Source organism: Choloepus didactylus, chromosome 10 (assembly GCF_015220235.1).
Source record: "Choloepus didactylus isolate mChoDid1 chromosome 10, mChoDid1.pri, whole genome shotgun sequence".
In the NCBI taxonomy this organism is placed as follows: domain Eukaryota; kingdom Metazoa; phylum Chordata; class Mammalia; order Pilosa; family Megalonychidae; genus Choloepus; species Choloepus didactylus.
The window spans coordinates 53680510-53698503 of NC_051316.1; the positions used below are offsets into that span (position 1 = coordinate 53680510).

The 17994-nt window shown below is 37.9% G+C and overlaps 1 protein-coding gene across 3 annotated transcripts in view; it reads left to right on the forward strand.

Annotated features, from left to right (window-relative positions):
* RIC1 (RIC1 homolog, RAB6A GEF complex partner 1) overlaps nucleotides 1-17994 on the forward strand; it is a 215779-nt gene that overhangs the window by 26713 nt on the left and 171072 nt on the right. For all 3 annotated transcript variants that reach the window (XM_037797276.1, XM_037797275.1, XM_037797274.1), the window contains exon 2: nucleotides 9796-9903. In XM_037797276.1, coding sequence (XP_037653204.1) covers nucleotides 9796-9903 — 108 coding nt within the window. The remainder of the gene's footprint in view (nucleotides 1-9795; nucleotides 9904-17994) is intronic.

Below are 17994 nucleotides of genomic sequence, written 5' to 3' on the forward strand. Positions count from 1 at the left end.
TGTAGTGCTCCCTTTAGTATTTCCTATAGGGGAGGTATCTTGTTCACAAAATCTCTCATTGTCCTTTTGTCAGAGAATATTTTGAACTCTCTCATATTTGAAGGACAGTTTTGCTAGATATAGGATTCTTCGTTGTTGGTTTTTCTCTTTCAATATCTTAAATATATCACCCCACTTCCTTCTTGCCTCCATGGTTTCTGCTGGGAAATCCACACAATAGGCTTATTAAGCTTCCTTTGTATGTGATGGATTGCTTTTCTCTTGCTCTTTTCAGGATTCTCTCTTTGTCTTTGATGTTTGATAATCTGATTATTAAGTGCCTTGGCGTAGGCCTATTCAGATCTTTTCTGTTTGGAGTACGCTGCGCTTCTTGGATCTGTAATTTTATGTCTTTCATAAGAGATGGGAAATTTTCATTGATTATTTCCTCTGTTGCTTCTGCCCCTTTTCTCTTCTCTTATCCTTCTGGGACACCAGTGATATGTACACCCTTGTATTTTGTTTTGTCCTTAAGTTCCCGGAGACGTTGCTCATATTTTTCCATTCTTTTCTCTATCTGTTCTTTTGTGTGTAGGCTTTCAGGTGTTTTGTTCTCCAATTCCTGAGTGTTTTCTTCTGCCTCTTGAGAGCTGCTGTTGTATGTTTCCATTGTGTCTTTTGTCTCCTGTGTTGTGTCTTTCATTTCCATAGATTCTGCCAGTTGTTTTTTTTTTTTAACTTTTGATTTCTGCCTTATGTATGCCCAGTGTTTTCTTAATAGCCTTTATGTCTTTTGCCATATCTTCTCTAAACTTTTTGAATTGATTTAGCATTAGTTGTTTCAGTTCCTGTAACTCAGTTGAAGTGTAAGTTTGTTCCTTTGACTGGGCCATAACTTCGTTTTTCTTAGTGTAGGTTGTAGTTTTTTGTTGTCTAGGTGTCTGACCTCCTAGACCACCCCAGTCAGGTTTTCCCAGATGAGAACAAGCTTAGGTCCCAGAAAGAGGAAATATTCAGTATCTGGTTTCCCTGATGGTGTGTCTTAGAGGATTGACACACCCTGTGCCTTTCTGCCCAACAGGTGGCACCTGTCAGCCTGTCACTCCAGACTGGTGGAAGGAAGTGTGGCCCGCGGCTCTCCTCCCCCAGGCTCTGGGGTCTGGTTCTGAATGGAAGGCAGGTGGTAGACCTGGGCCCCTCCTCTTTCCTTTTGGGAAGCTGTGCCCCCTAGAGAGATGTCATTTGCATATAAATAGATTCTTTGTTTCTCTGACTCTGCTATCTCCACCCTTGTCTGGGTCAGAGTGCTGCGAGTTTAAAATGACTGAGGCTTTCTCTACAGCAGAGCACTGTGAACTGAAAATGGCTGAGGCTTTCTCCACTGAGCCGCCCAGGTTGAGAGAGAGAAAGGGACAGAAAGCCCCTGTCCACGGCCCCCAGGTTGACCCGTCAGCCAGAGATAGCACCCGATCCTTTGGGCTCCGTCTCCTGAGATACATATGTACCCTGATTCTCCCAAGATCAGTCGTCACCAAAAGCCTCCGCTTTGTGGGGATTCGCTGTCTGTATTGAACAGTTACCATTAAAACCCCAGTTGGAGCTGGGCTGAGGTATATTCGCTTGTTCAGAGTGTGCTGCTCTCTAGCACTGGGAGACTTCCGTGAGGGAGGGGCTCTCTGCTCGGATCCGCAGTTTTTACTTACAGATTTTATGCTGTGATCTTGGGCATTCCTTCCAGTTCAGGTTTGTGTATGATGAGTGGACAGTCACGTTTGTCCCCCCACAGTTATTCCAGGTTATTTACTAATTTTTCTGTTGTTATTTGTTGTTCCAGGGGGACTAACTAGCTTCCATTCCTCTCTGTGCCGCCATCTTAGCTTCTCCCCCAGGACTATCCATAGCTATATTCTTAACCACTAAACTATATTGCCCACTAGTATATGTGGGCAGAGTATACTTTTTGAGATGGTGCACCAGTTTCGATATATTTTGTCTCCCCAAAAGCCTGTTCTTTAATGCTGTCTTGTGGGGGCTGGCATATTAATGTTAATTTCGTTGTAATCTTTTGATTGAGTGTTTCCATGGAGATGTGACTCAGTCAAACATGGGCAAAACATTTCATTAAATTATTTCCATGGAGGTATGGGCCCTGCCCATTCAAGGTGGGTCTTGAGTTAATCATTGGAGTCCTATAAAAGAGCTCTCAAAGAGAAGGTCCTCAGAGCAGCTGAGAGGGACATTTTGGAGAGAAGCTAAGAGCTCTTATGACACTTAGGGATCCTTGGAGATGCAGACAGAAGGACGATCAGCTATGAGATGAAGCCCAGAGTTTGCTTGGGATATGCTAAGATAGGACTCCGAGGTGCTTAGCAAGAAATGTCGTGGGAGAAGGAACCATGAATGCTGTAGCTGACAGAGAAATTTTGGAGACCACTGTTGAAAGCAGACTTTTGCTGACAGTCGGGAGATATTAGTCCAGAGTTTGCTCCAGAGAACCTAAGAGAGGACAAAACGTCCCAAGAGCAACATTTTGGAGAATGCCATTTTGAAGCACAACCTGGGAGCAAAGAAGAAGCCTTCCCAGCCAACAGAGGTGTTCCCCAGTTCTGCAGAACCTAGTTTGGTATAACCAGTACAGAAGCCACTGGTCACATATGGCATTAGCATTTTTAATCTATTAAAAATTAAGTAAAATTAAAAAAATTGGTCCTTGCTTTCATTAGTCACATCTCAAGTGTTCGGTAGTCACAAGTGACTATTTGTTGTCTGTTGTATTGAATAGTGCAGATACAAAATATTGCCATCATTTTTAGAAAGTTTTATTGGATAGCCTTGGTATAGACTAGTATTCATCTGTGGGGTTATTTTTCTTTTGCTCTTAATAGTTATTATTAATAACCTTAGGAATTAAAATATTAATGGGGACTTTCTTTTACAGATATTCTTTATGGCTTATTCTAGGGTCAACTATAACCATTTATCTTTAAAAATCAAAAATACTAGGAAGTCTAAAAAACTGAAAAAAATAATGTTAAAAAATCTGAAGGGAAAAAGTACAGGAAGCACGTAAACATAGATTTACATTTCTGTTGAGATCATAAATGAGCCATACTTAACCTTGGTTTAATAATGATAATAGTAGCAGTTATATTCATCAAGTTATGTTTTTAAACTTTTTATTTTAAAATACTTTCAAATGTACAGGACAGTTAACAAAAATAACACAGACCCCATTCAGAGAATTCCAACATAGCCCTAACCTACCTTCTAAATACCCAGATACACTGATTTTAATATTCTGCCACATTTGCCTTATCATTCTCTCCATCCATCTCTCGGTCTGTCTATCTGCTATCCGGTTTCTAAACACTCAAGTGTTCCAGTTTTCTAAAGCCTCTGGAGTGCACAACACCAGAAATGGATTGGCTTTTACACTAGGGGTTTATTAGTTCACAGATTTACATTTCTAAGGCCATGAAAATGTTCCCCAAAAAATAAGGCATCAAGAGTAAGACCGTCTCTGAGGAAAGATTGATGGCATCTAGGGTTCCTCTGCCACATGAGAAGGCACGTGACTGGCTCCGCTGATCCTTCTCTCCCGGGTTTAGCTTCTGGTTTCTGTGACTTTCTCCAAAATGTCTCTTGGCTTCTGTCTCTCTTAGCTTCTCTCTTATTTAGCTTCTCCCAGGAGAAAACTCTGGATTATATATCTTAGCTTCTCTCCAAAATGTCTCTCTCAGCTTCTCCAAGTATCTTGGTCTGTGTCAGCTCTGAGCTCTCTCTCTCCCTGAGTTCTCTTCAAGACTCCAGTAAACTACTTAAGACCTACCTTGAATGGTCAGAATCACATCTCCATGGAATTAATCTAATCAAAAGGTCCCACCCACAATTAAGGGGTCACATCTCCATGAAAGCAACCTAATGAAAAGATCCCACCCACAATAGGTCTGCCCCACAAAAGTGGATTAAAAGAACATAGTCTTTTATGGGGTACATAACAGATTCAAACCAGCACATAAGGCTAAATTAAAAAAAAGCTTTACATAAATCCTGTACTCTAGTTGGTAAGTTTCTTTCTTACAGGGGTACGATACTAATTCCAAAACTACTTTTCATGTATACTACGGTTTTCCAGAGAAATAGGGCCTCTAGGGTGTGTGTATGTATGCACACACGTGCGCATGTGTGCGCGCACACACACACACACATTATATTTACTTTAAGAAGTTGGCTCATGGGTTTGTGAGTGCTGACAAGTATGAAATTGCAGGTAGACCAGTAGTCTGGAAATGCAGACAGACAGTTTTCTAGTCTGAGGCAAAATTTCTTCTCCCACAGGAAATGTGTGTTTTGCTCTTTGACCTTTAACTGATTTAATGACTGCCACCCTTACTATTGAGGGTAATCTCCTTTACTTGCAGATATTAATCACATCTACAAAATATCTTTACAGCAACATCTCGACTAGTGTTTTACCAAGCATTTGGGTTCTGTTGTCTTAGCAAGTTGACATGTAAAATTAACCATCACACTAGGCTTGAACAAAGAAGTAAGTAAATAGTATGCAATGAGAGCCAAGTTTCTCACTGTCAGAGGAAAGTTACAAATAAGTAAGGGGGAACTCTAGGATGAACCCCAAGGTGCTGAGTTAGAGTCAGAGATACTATTATGAAGTCATGCGTAAAACACACACACATATACACATACATTTGCATATAAAGAGATAGGGAAACATATGTAGATATGTGTGAATACGTGGGCTATTATATGTACATATATTTCTTTACTGTATTTGGTGAGAGAGCCCCAGTAGCAATAAATACATGTAGCACACAGATCTTTTTCTAAATACTATTCTCCAATAAAAGAAACAGGGCTCCTTGGAGAAATGGCTAATTCTAGGGCAGGACAGGAGAAATGGCTAATTCTGGGGCTAATTCTGGCATCTTGTAGTGCCAGAAAGTAATGAAGTGCTGAGAAATGAGAGAATGTCAGAAGGGCACAGGACCCAACTTGAAAGATCCCTTAATTGTCAAAGATGGAACAATTTGATCAACAAAATCAGTAATGACAATATTAGATTAAAACCCCAAGAATAAAACTATTATCCATAATTCATACTGATTTAAAGAAATGATTGAATACAAATAAAAGGGGGAGAAGGGACCAATTTTCTTTACAGAAGAATTCCAAATAATATAGAGTGAATGAAGGAAATAGAAAACTACCATTAGAACACTGCAGTAATAATTGTAGCAGGCAAGATCCACTGATGCTAAAAGTTAGTGACTGAAAGTTTGAGGAGAAGTAGGGTATGTGCATAGCCTCAAAGTATTTCTTCTATGATGTCTCTCTCTTTTTTTTTTTATTTTGAAATAAATTCGAAGTTATAGGAACAGTTGCGTTGCAAAAACAATACTAACCCCATACACAGAACTCCATCATACCCTGACCCCCCTCCCCCGATAGCCCAATCCACCAACTTTAACATGCTGTCACATTGCTATTTCTTTCCCTCCCTCCCTGCCTCCCTATCATCCATCATCTATTGCTCTGTCTTCTGAACATATGAGAGCTAGCTGTACACATCCTTGAACAAACACAATAATTCACATATACACTTCCCATGAACGAGAACATTCTTTTATGCAATCCCATTAAGCACAGCTAAGAACTACAAGAGATGCAACAATGATACAAGGCTTACATTCTACATTTCCTTTTCCTTATGTCTCAACTGTGTCTCTTTGAGCCTCCTGTCCTCCATCCTCCAATCCCTTCCAGGTTCATCCTTGGCATTCAGTTGTCATCTGTTTAGACTGTCTTTTTTTTTTTTTCTTTCAATTGTGGAAACATATATACAGCCTAAATCTTCCCATTCCACCCCCTCCCTAGCATTCCATTAGTCAGACTAATCACCTTTAGAATGTTGTAATGCTCTATCCCACCATCCATTACTAGAAATTTCCCTTCACCTCAAACAGCAACCCTACACTCATTTCTTAACTCCCCATTGCCCCTTCCCCCATTTCTCTTAACCCATACTCTACTTTTCATCTCTATGGTCATATTCTCTGATAATTTCTTTGTGTTTACTGTGGGGCTTAAAATTAACCTCTTAAATCCATAACAATCTTGTTTTTCTTTGATACCACCTTCACTTCAATAGGGCATATAAACTATGTTCCTATACTCCTCCTTTCCCCCACCTTTATATAGTTGTCTAAAATTACATATTTTACATTGAGTTCAAAACCACTGATTTGTCATTAGAGTTTGTGTATTTTATATGATGTAGGAAGTAAATAGTGGAGTTAGAATTCGCAAGTTATTAACTTCTATTTGTATTCCATTGTGGTTGGAGAATGTGCTTTGAGTATATTCATTTTTTTTTTTTTTTAATTTGTTGAGGCTTGTTTTATGTCCCGGCTTATGGTCCCTTCTGGAGAAAGATCCATGATCACTAGAGAAAAATGAGTGTCCTGGTGATTTGGGATGTAAGGTTCTATATATGTCTGTTAAAATTCTCTGTATCTCTTTCTCCTTTCCTTGTTTCTCTGTTGGTAGGGCTCCCTTTAGTATCTGAAGTAGGGCAGGTCTTTTATTGGCAAACTCTCTCAACATTTGTTTGTGAAAAATTTAAGCTCTCCCTCGAATTTGAAGGAGAGTTTTGCTGGATAAGGTATTCTTGGTTGGAAATTTTTCTCTCTCAGAATTTTAAATATGTCATGCCACTGCCTTCTCGCCTCCATGGTGGCCGCTGAGTAGTCACAACTTAGTCTTATGTTGTTTCCTTTGTATGTGGTGAATTGCTTTTCTCTTGCTGCTTTCAGAATTTGCTCCTTCTCTTCATTATTTGAGAGTTTGATCAGAATATGTCTCGGAGTTAGTTTATTCAGATTTATTCTATTTGGAGTTCGCTGAGCATTTATGCTTTGTGTATTTATATTATGTAGAAGGTTGAGGAAGTTTTCCCCAACAATTTCTTTGAATATTCTCTCTAGACCTTTACCCTTCTCTTCCCCTTCTGGGACACCAGTGAGTCTTAAGTTTGGATGTTTTATTTTATCTATCGTATCCCTGAGATCCATTTCAATTTTTTCGATTTTTTTCTCCATTCTTTCTTTTGTTCTTTCATTTTCTGTTCTGTGGACTTCCAGGACACTGAGACATTGTTCAGCTTCCTCTAATCTTGTATTGTGAATATCCAGAGTCTTTTTAATTTGGCCAACAGTTTCTTTTATTTCCATAAGATCTTCTATTTTTTTATTTACTCTTGTAATGTCTTCTTTATGCTCTTCTAGGGTCATCTTTATGTCCTTTGTATCCTGTGCCATGGTCTTCTTCATGTCCTTTATATCCTTTGCCATGTTTTCGTTCCTCGATTGTAGTTCTTTGATGAATTGTGCCAAGTACTGTGTCTTTTCTGATATTTTGATTTGTGTGTTTGAAATTGGATTCTCCATATCGTCTGGTTTTATCATATGCATTAAGATTTTCTGTTGTTTTTGGCCTCTTGGCATTTGCTTTGCTTGATAGGGTTCTTTCAAGTTGTAAAAAAAAGATACCAATCTAATTTTTCAGAAACACAGTTTGGTGGTGCACACTTTCTCTAACTAACCAGCAGATGGCGTCTGTGAGTCATCTATACCCCTCAAGTCCGTTCTCAACCTTGTCTGCGCGGTGTGTGGGGAAATGATTCTTGTGGGGTTCAGTTGGAGAACTCAGTTTGGGTGTGTTGCTGGAGCCGTCTGCCCTAAATGTGGGGTGTGTGTCCGGGTGGCCAGGGAGGAAGGGTAGCTTTAATATTCAAATCCACCAGGTTCCCAGATATTCAAGGCTGCCGCTAGAGTCTAAGCCTTCATTTCAGTTCAGCCCCAGACCCTCTCTCTCGCTGTCCCACAAACACTGGATTTGGTGTAGCGTCCCTGGGTTCTCCGAGCGGGCCCCCCCGCCCAGCCATGATCCTCCAGGACCTCTGCCGAGGGAATGCCGTGCTACGTCACCAGTGCATGCCGTCCCTCAAGGGAAGCCCTGGGCCGCCGGGCCGTGCAGGGGTACTCTAAGCCTGATGCAGAGATGGCCGAATGGGGTGTCTCAACCTCCCCCTCTTCGCACAGTTCCTCCTTTCCAGCTCTGGGACAACTGGCGGGGCTCTGGGCTGTGGGCACAGCCCTGGGCAGGAGTTTATCCAGCCCTCCGGGGAGCCAGCTGAGAGCTGAGGGGTTTCTTTTAGCTTCCGATTCTCCTCTCCATTCCCCTGGCCCCGAGGGTATCTGCAGTGGGCTATCCCCCAGGCCAGACACTGAGAGGCCGGCCCAGCCCCCTCTTGCTGTGTTTAACTGCGTGGTTCCCACTATCACAACTACAGCTGCTCCTGGGTTTTTCCCTTTTTTTTTTTTAAAAGAACCAATCGGTCTCCAAATGCCTACCCCTGGCTTCCCCACACCGCCGCACAGCTGTAGGTCTTCCAGCCAGCTTACTCGTTTCAGAAGGGAGACTCCCAGTTTCACCAAGTATACGGCCCCTGTGGTACTAGCAGACCTCGTCCAGCTGGCGCATCACGGTAACTGGTATTCTGGGTCACTTTCTGGTTTTTATCTAGTGTTTTTCACAGAGGTGTTTTTTTTGCCCTGTCTCACCTAGCCGCCATCTTAGTTTCTCCCCATGATATCTCTTAATTACTCTGGTAGTTGAAATACATGTCTAGATTTCATTTATATTCCTCTCTCCAAGAGGTGGAGGTGGTATGTCCTATCTTTCAAAGGCAAATTGTTCTCCAGTTTCTGCCTGCTTTTGGTTACTCTCCTATATATTAAAATATTTATAATTTAATTTATTTTCTAGATTTGTTATCTTCAGGAAGGCTAATCTAAGTTGCTTCACCATTGACTGAAATCACTTTGTTGAATACAATTGTCAGGATTCTTTTTCTCAATTCTTTCTCTTTTTATATAACATGGATTATTAGCAAAATACAGCTTTTATTTAGACTTATTACTCTTTGCCCTGTCAGAAAAATTTGTTCATTGGTTAAGTTCTGTGAATTATATGTAACTGGTAAATGTTTGAAAACCATACTTTATTAATTTATGGCATTAAGGCTAAGTTTTTTTCCTAACATTTGAGATTCTCCAATAATTGGATTTACCCTATTTAGTCTTTTTTCTTTCTTTCACTGTACAGCAAGCCTGTTAGAGTGGTTAGACCATTTCTTTATGGTTTTGAGTGCTCACCTTGCTTATGTTGCTCCTTTTGCCTGAATTGCTTTCTCTTTACTTACCCAAATTCTTCAAGATCTGTTCCATTGAAGACTTTCCTGGCAGAGTTTTCCATTGTTTACACATTACAGCTTTTATAGTCTTTACCAAATATGACAACGAATATGAAAGTGCTCTACAGATAAGTGCTGTACAGATATAAAATATTATTACCACATTATTTTAGAATTTGATTACATGCTGCCTGGTTTCTCTGAATTCTTTCTTCTATACATTTTGTTTCCCCAAATAGATTATAAAAGTTATTTTAATAACCTATAAGTATAAATATAAGATCAGAGAGAATTTTGATTTCTGGTATATTAAATAGAACTTTCTTAGCCATGTGGTAGGTATTTGTTGAGTTCCTTTTGATTCTTTTTGGTTGATTTGCTTGGATTATTTAAAGCTGATTATTTGATTTTAGATTATATTGCCTTTTATTGTACTGTAGAGATATCAATATGCTTTCAGAGTACTCAGTGATAAGTATCTTAAATTTTGTTTTTGTGTAGTATTATAGGACATTAATAAAAATGCAACCATTTCCTTCCAGCCTAGTGTGTTAATCGTAACCTACAAAGAACCTACAAAATCATCTACTCAGTTTGGATCCTACAAGCAAGCTGAATGGAGGCCAGATAGTACCATGATAGCTGTGTCAGTAAGTAGACATTTTTGCTTCGATAGCTTTAAATTTGATTCTCTTAGATGACTTCCCTTCAGTCTTCCATACCCATGAGCTTTCGTCTTCCTGTGATATTCATCATTGTGCTGATTCTTCTACTCAGGTTATTTCTACTGTATCTTCTTTGTTGACTCTACTACTTCCTCTCATTCCTAAATGTAGTGCCTATATCCTTATCTGTTTGTTCTTCTTCACTTTCCTGTTTTGTCCTTGAAGTTTAATCTGTTTTTTTGAAAGTTTTCTTCTGTTTTCACATGCTACTTCTAAATTTACATTTTTAGTCCTGACCTTCATTCCCAAAGATTTCCCACAAAAGTAATAAATTTAAGTGTTTATCTCATATTAAATTTTTAAAATCAGTTTGATCTATTCCTGCATTTCTCCTTTGTTCCATTAATATGCTTACATCTGGTTAATTTTACCTTTTCAATTTATGTTTTATCACTTTCATCTCTAGGATTGTCATCCATCACTGATTTGTAGTAGTAATAATATGTATGGCTAACCTTTATTTAGCACATCCTATGTAGGTGCTATTATAATTATTTTATGTGGATCATCTCATTTAATCTTTAGATCAGCCCTTTGAAGAAGATATTCATAAAAGATCAGTAAATTGAGGCTCTGAGAAATTAAGTCTTATCCAGACTTACATAGATAGTGTATATACTGGAGAGAAGGGATTTAAACTTAGGCTTTTAGATTCCAGTTACTGCACTGTTTACTACTATGTTTATTTCTTTCTGCCTTTAGTCTCTTTTTAGTCCATGCTATATAATGCTGACTGGTTTATTCATCTGAAAATGCAACATATGTTTAAACATATTGAGTAGTTTCACCTTTTCTTCAGCAGGGTTTGACAGACTATTGACTACATGCCAAATCTGGTTTTGCCTATTTTTGTATGGGCCATGAACTAAGAATAGTTTTTACATTTTCAAATGATTGGAGAAATAATCAAAAGAATAATAATATTTTGTGAAACTTGAAAATGATATGAAATTCAACTTTCAGTGTCCATCATAAAGTTTTAATGGGACTCAGATAGGCTCTTTCATTTATATATTTTTTCTATGGGTACTTTGAAGTTGCAGTAGCAGAGTTGAGTAGTTGTGACAGATCTGTCACATTATATGTGGCACTGTCATCACTTCACTTTGCTGCTTAGTGCTGTAAATTATAGTGACACAATTATAACTTGATAGCATTTCAGGTGTCATGCTGAATGTTGTATTGCTGTACCATGACAGTTAGTGTATATTTATTAGTAATGCATACCCATCATGTCAGAAGAACAAAATGGGGAAAAATAGACTGAATGTCATGCTTCTAAGATACACTGGGGTGTGGATCATTTTGTTATCAATTAGATGTCAGAATATTGTGTTTATTATGCAATGACACTGTAGCTGTGCCCCCCAAAAAGCAATATATGTTGACATTACCAGTCTAAGTGCTCATCACAATATTCTCAACTCATAGTAAAATAATCATCATAAAATTAGAAAATTTAAAATGTTATCTTATTATCTTAACACACCAGAATTTCTTCACAAAAATCAAAATCAAAATGAAGGTGCAACCAAAGTAATGTTTGCTTGGCTCTTGATGAGTTGACAGATGTTACAGTACTCCTCATTTGTTGTTTGAGTAGTCAGTGCCAAGTTTGAAGTGTCCAAGAATCACTCTCTTTGAATAGTCCATGTAGAATGACTTCAGGTGAGAATATTTTCAAAGAAGTTGAGAAAGCAGTAATTCAGTATATCCTGAAGTAGAATCTAAAGTATGTTTCTGTGAATGGTGGTAAAAATACGTATGGAGCAAAAAAAGGCTTAGTTGGATAAATTTACAAAGCTTGTGAAAATGTAAGGCTTTTAAAGTCTACAGTTATTCCTTGTATTATCAGCAGATAATTTGTGAGAAATATTTGAATCTACCATGTATTATTGAACCAGTAGTGCCAATGGTTAATTTTGTCCACTCTCTTGAAATAATCATCAGTTTTGTGAGTTTTTGTCAGAAATGGAAGCTGACTATTTCAGCTCGCCCTACCATACAGCTGTTTGGTGGCTTAGCAAGTGGTAACGTTTTATTGCTAGTTTTTTGAGCTTAAGGCTGAATGACATTTTTCTGAACAAGAACTGCCTTCAACACACTTATCAGATACTGAATGGCTTTGGAAATTAGCTTCTGCTGTAGACTTGAAATGTTTCTTAATGAATTCAACCTAAAATTACAAGGCAGAACAGTAACTGTGAAACTTATATGTTATATAGTCATTTCAGCAACAACTAATGTTGTTTGAATTACAAGGTCAAGCTACTCTTTATACTTCTGGTGTGGTCAAAAGTTAAAACAAGAAGTAATATCTTGATTTCCATACAAAATTAGTATTGAATATATTTTCTGAGCTCAAACTGCAGTTCCAGTGGCATTTTTCGAACCTTTATAGTAAGTGCATGGAAATTTCCACATTTCAAAATCCATGTAATTGTGCTTTTGAGAAGCTTCCACTTAATATTCAATTGAAAGTGATTAGGCCGCAATGTAATAATATGCTGAAAAGCAAATATCAAAAGAAGAATCTCACAGAAATCTGTGAATGCTTTCTAGGCAGTGAATACAGGTGACTCAGAGATATTGTGGGTTCAGTTCCAGACCACTGCAATAAAGCTAGTCACACACATTTTTTGGTTTCCCATAAGAGTAATGTTTACACTATTCTACAGTTTAAAGTGTGCAGTAGCATTATGTCTAAAAAAAAAGTACATACGTTAATTAAAAATTACTTTATTGCTAAAAAATGCTAACCATCATCTGAGCCTTCATCGAGTTGTGATCTTTCTGTTTGTTGGAGGGTCTTGCCTCAATGTTGATGGCTGCTGACTGATTAAGGTGGTGGTTGCTTAAGGCTGGGGTGGCTGTGGCAGTTTCTTAAAATAGGAAGATAATGAAGTTTGCCACATCTTTTGTATCTTCCTTTCATGAAAGATTTCTCTTTAGTCTGTCATGCTGTTTGATAGCATTAAGCCCACAGTAGGAATTCTTTCAGAATTGGACTCAGTCCTCTTAATCTCTGCTGCTGCTTTATCAACTAAGTTTATGCAATATTCTAAATCCTTTGTGGCATTTTAACAGTGTTCACAGCATCTTCACCAGCAGTACATTCCATCTCAAGAAACCACTTTCTTTGCTCATCTTTAAGAAGCACTTCCTCACCCATTCACGTTTTACCATGAGATTGCAGCAATTCAGTTACATCTTCAGGCTCCAGTTCTACTTCTAGTTCTCTTGCTATTTCCACCACATGTGCAATTATTTCCTCCACCAAAGTCTTGAACCCCTTAAAGTCATCAGTGAAGCTTGGAATCATTGTCTTTGAAACTCCTGTGAATGTTGATATTTTGACCTCCACCCATAATCATGAATATTCTTAATGGCCTCTGGAATGGTACATCCTTTCCAGAAAGTTTTCAATTGATTTTGCCCAAATCCATCAGAGAAAACACTCTATGGCAGCTATAGCCTTATGAGATTTATTTCTTAAGTAATAAGTCTTGAAAATCAAAATGGCTTGTTGATTCATGGGCTGCAGAACCAAGAAAGGGTGCTGGCTTTTGTCAAATGCCTTTTCTGCATCAGTTGAGATGATCATGTATTTTTTTTTTTCCTTTTGTTCTGTTAATGTGATATATTACATTTAATGGTTTTCTTATGTTGAACTACCCTTGCTAGGATCTTGGCACCTATATTCTTAAGGGATTTTGGTCTGTATTTTAATTTTTCTTGTGGTGTCTTTGTTTTGTTTTTTTTTTTCCTCTATGCATGTCTTTATTTTGTTATTCATCTAACCATACACTGTATCAAGGGAGTATCAGACATAAGGTTTTTACGATTACATGGTCACAAGATAAAAGCTATATGGTTATACAATCGTTATCCAAGATCAAGGCTACTGGCTTATAGTTCAACAATTTCAGGTATTTCCTTCTGGCTGTTCTAATACACTAGAAACTAAAATGAAATATCTGTATAGTGATTCAGTAGTCATATTCGTTGGTTAAATCCTAATTTCTCTGTTACAACTCCTCCCTCTTATTTGATTGTTCTGTCAATCTTCAGGGATATCTGGGCAATGACCATTCTAACATCTTGCTGAAAAGAGGTGTTGACATTATGGGGTAGCCAAATGAAACTGGTTGAGGCTCTTGGTTTCGGGACTTACCTGGCATAGGAACAATCTGGACGTTTTAAGTTTCTGAAAAAAATAAACTTAATAGGTAAAACTTTTATAGAGTCTTAGATAGAGCCCAGGATATTCTTTAAGGTTTTCAGGGATACTGTTGGGTGGGGCTTGGCATACTGTGGCAATTTGCAATATCTGGCTGAAGATTGCAGAATGACCTCTCAACTCAATTTGAAATCTCTTAGCCACTGAAACTTGATTTTGTTTAATTTTTTTCCTCCTTTTGTTCAAGATGGCATTGTCATTCCCATGATGCCAGGGCTGGCTCATCCCTGGGTGTCATGTCCCACATAGCAGGGAGGGAGTTTGGCTTAGAGAGAGAGCGGCCACATCTGAGTAACAAAAGAGGTTCTCTGGGGGTGACTCTTAAGCATAATTATAAGTAGGCTTAGCTTCACTGTTACGGAAATAAGTTTCCTAAGGGCATGCCTCAAGATCAAGGGCTTGGCTTGTTAAATTGGGAATCCCTGTTGCTTGAGAGAATTATCAGGAATTTCCCATGTGGGGAAATTTAATAGTTCTACATTTTTTATACAGTTCCTCAAGGGACTTTGCAAATACTTTTTTATTTTCTGCCCAAAATATTCAGGAATGTATCAGTGTATTATAATAACCTGTAGAGAATAACAAGATATCATTCCATATTCTAGGTTCCATGTAATTAGGTTGTTTAAATAAACTGACCAGGCGGGTTAAATTAGATAGTGTGCTACAGAAAATTTAAATTTTGGTCAAAATAAACATCATTATTATTATTATTTTTAGCTCAAGTAGCTGTGTTGTCGATTTCTCACGATTTTCCAAATATACGATCATATCATATGCAAATGACAGTTTTGCTTCTTCCTTTCCAATCTGGATCCCTTTTATGTTTTTGTCTTGCTGGATTGCTCTGGCTAGAACTTCTAGCACAGTGTTTATTATGGTGACAGTGGTCATCTTTATCTTGTTCCTGATCTTAGCGGGAAGGCTTTCAGTCTCTCACCGTTTATTATGCTGGCTGTGGGTGTTTCATATAAGCCCTTTATCATATTGAGGAAGTTTCCTTCAATTCCTACCTTTTGGAATGATTTTATCAAAAAAGGATGCTGAATTTTGTAAACAGCTTTTTCTGCATCTAGTTGAGATGATCATTTGATTTTTCCCTTTCGATTTGTTAATGTGTTGTATAACATTGATTTTCTCATATTGAACTACCCTTGCATGCCTGGAATGAACTCCACTTGGTCTTGGTTTTTGATTCTTTTAACATATCTTTAGATTCGATTTGCAAGTATTTTATTTGAGAATTTTTGTAACTGTAGTCATTATGGAGATTGGCCTGTAGTTTTCCTTTCTTGTAGCATCTTTATCTGGTTCTGGAGTTAGAGTGGTTAGCTTCATAAAATGAGTTAGGTAGTGTTCCTTTTTCTTTTTTGAAAGAGTTTGAGCAGGAATGGTGTCAATTCTTTTTGGAAGGTTTGGTAAAATTCTCCTGTGAAGCCATCTGGCCCTCGGCTTTTATTTGTAGGAAGCTTTTTGATGACTGATTGGATATCTTTTGTTGTGATTGGTTTATTGAGGGCTTCTGTTTTTTGTTTTTTTTGTTTTTTTTTTCTGGGTCAGGCTAGGCTGTTCATATGTTTCCAGAAATTATCCATATCCTCTACGTTGTCTAGTTTGTGTACAGTTGTTCATAGTATCCTTATGATTTTTAAAATTTGAGATCCACAGTAATGTCCCCCTCTCATTTATGATTTTGTTTGTTTATCTGGGTCTTCTATTTTTTTGACTTTGTCTGTCTAGCTGAGGGTTTGTCAGTCTTGCTGATCTTCTCATAGAACTAACCTATTTTTTTTTTTTTTTGTTCTCTGTGTTATTTGTTTCTGCTTTAATCCTTGTTATTTGTTTTCTTCTACTTGCTTTAGGTTTAGTTTGCTGATCATTCTCTAGCTTCTTCAGTTGTTCTGTTAGTTCTTTGATTTTAGCTCTTTTTTCCTTTTCAATGTATGCATTTAGAGTTATAAATTTCTTCCTCAGCACTGCCTTCTCTACATTCCATAGATTTTGATATGTTGTTTTCTCATTTTCATTCATCTCTAGATACTGAGCAGTTTCTCTTGTAACAATCAGTGGGTCACACTGATTATTTAGGAGTGTGTTGTTTAACCTCCACATATTTGTGGATGTTCTTGTTCTTTGATGGTTATTGACTTCTAGTTACATTCCATTATAATTAGAGAATGTGCTTAAATGCACCACAGCCCCTGTCCACCGTATGCCCATGAATCCCTGGGGTTAGGGAGGGGCTCCTGGCACTTCCATGCGGCGCCCTTGCCTCTCGGCTGTGCTCACTGTAGGCTTCCCTGGAGAAAGGTGAATGCGGTCAGCACAAGTCTGCTGAATCCTGAGTTCCATCACGGAAGCTCTTGGCCGTGGGGCTGTAAAGGGTTTTCTCCCCAGTCAACTGCTGAGATGTATGTATAGGATGTGGAAACCTGTTCCTTCCATGTTCATTGGCCAGCTCCAGCTGCCAGTCCCCAGCATGGGGGATCTTGGCCGCAGGGCTATGTATGGGAGTTATCTCCCCAGCCAACTGCTGAGATGGGTGCATGGGGCGTGGAAGGCTGTTCGCTCCCACGCTTGGTGGCGGGCTCCATCCACCTGTCCCTGGCAACAGTCAGGGCCAAACACAATCACCCCCTCTTTTCAAATGCAGTCTCTCTGCCTCTCTAGCTAAAGTCCCTGCTGTGTGGTGTAGAAGTCCTTGCCTGGTCGATGGCACCCTGGGACTGCTGTTCTGGAGTGCTTTCTGCCCTTTATCTTGTCTTTTTCACAGAGGAGAGTTTGCTCTGCCTCTCCTAATCCACCATCTTCTTGAAAAGCCCAATTTAATTTCAGTGTAGAAAATTTTAAGCATTGTATAAAGAAGAAATGGGTCCAGATATACCCATTAAAATTATTTTGCTGTAAAAAAAGTTTAACTTCTGTATGTGAAGTTTAAGATCAGTAACTTACAATTTGTTGCAAATGTGTAGTATGAAAATTATAAGCAAGATGTTTTCTGTAGTCAGTATATGATTAAAACTCCATTTCTATTTCTTATATTTATAAGAAAGAAAGAACTTAGCAAAAATTTAAGAAATTAGTGTATTAATTTTTACCTCTGATACCCCGTCTTATATGTATGCCATTTCAGTGTACAAAATGCTTTTTCCTTAAATTCCCACTAGACAGTAAAGGAGTGACAGTGTGGTTGCTTTATACTTAGTAGAAATAATTTCACATTAATTTATGAAGTGGCTACCTCTTGTACTGTAATAAATATTAAAAAAATGAATTAGAAGAAAGGATCCCTATCCTCAAGTTGGGGAGCTAAAATGCATACATAAAAGAGGTTAAACAAAACAATTTAAGGTTTTGGCTGTTGAAAATTCTATTTTTATTTTGCCTGGTTATTGCATATTTTCTATTTCTATAACTTTCTGGAGATGACATGATGAATATAATTTTAGCCATTGTAGTCTGGCTTGTATTGGGTAGAGTAAATAAATGCTGATTTGGTTGAAGTGATTTAAATGAATTCATCTCTACTTGAATTATTTAAAACATGAATTAGTGATGTTTTAGATTATGTGAAAGTTAATATAAATGTAGGGTCATATGGATTTAAAATAGTTTTAATTTTCAAGTTTGAATATTTATGTTCAGTGAAGGAAACCTGAGCAGCACAGATAGTAGCAAGAAAAAAATCACCAATAATTCTACCAAAGACAGATAATTATTATTAGTTTATTTATTTACTTATATCTTTTTCATGGATATTTTCAGAAACTATTACT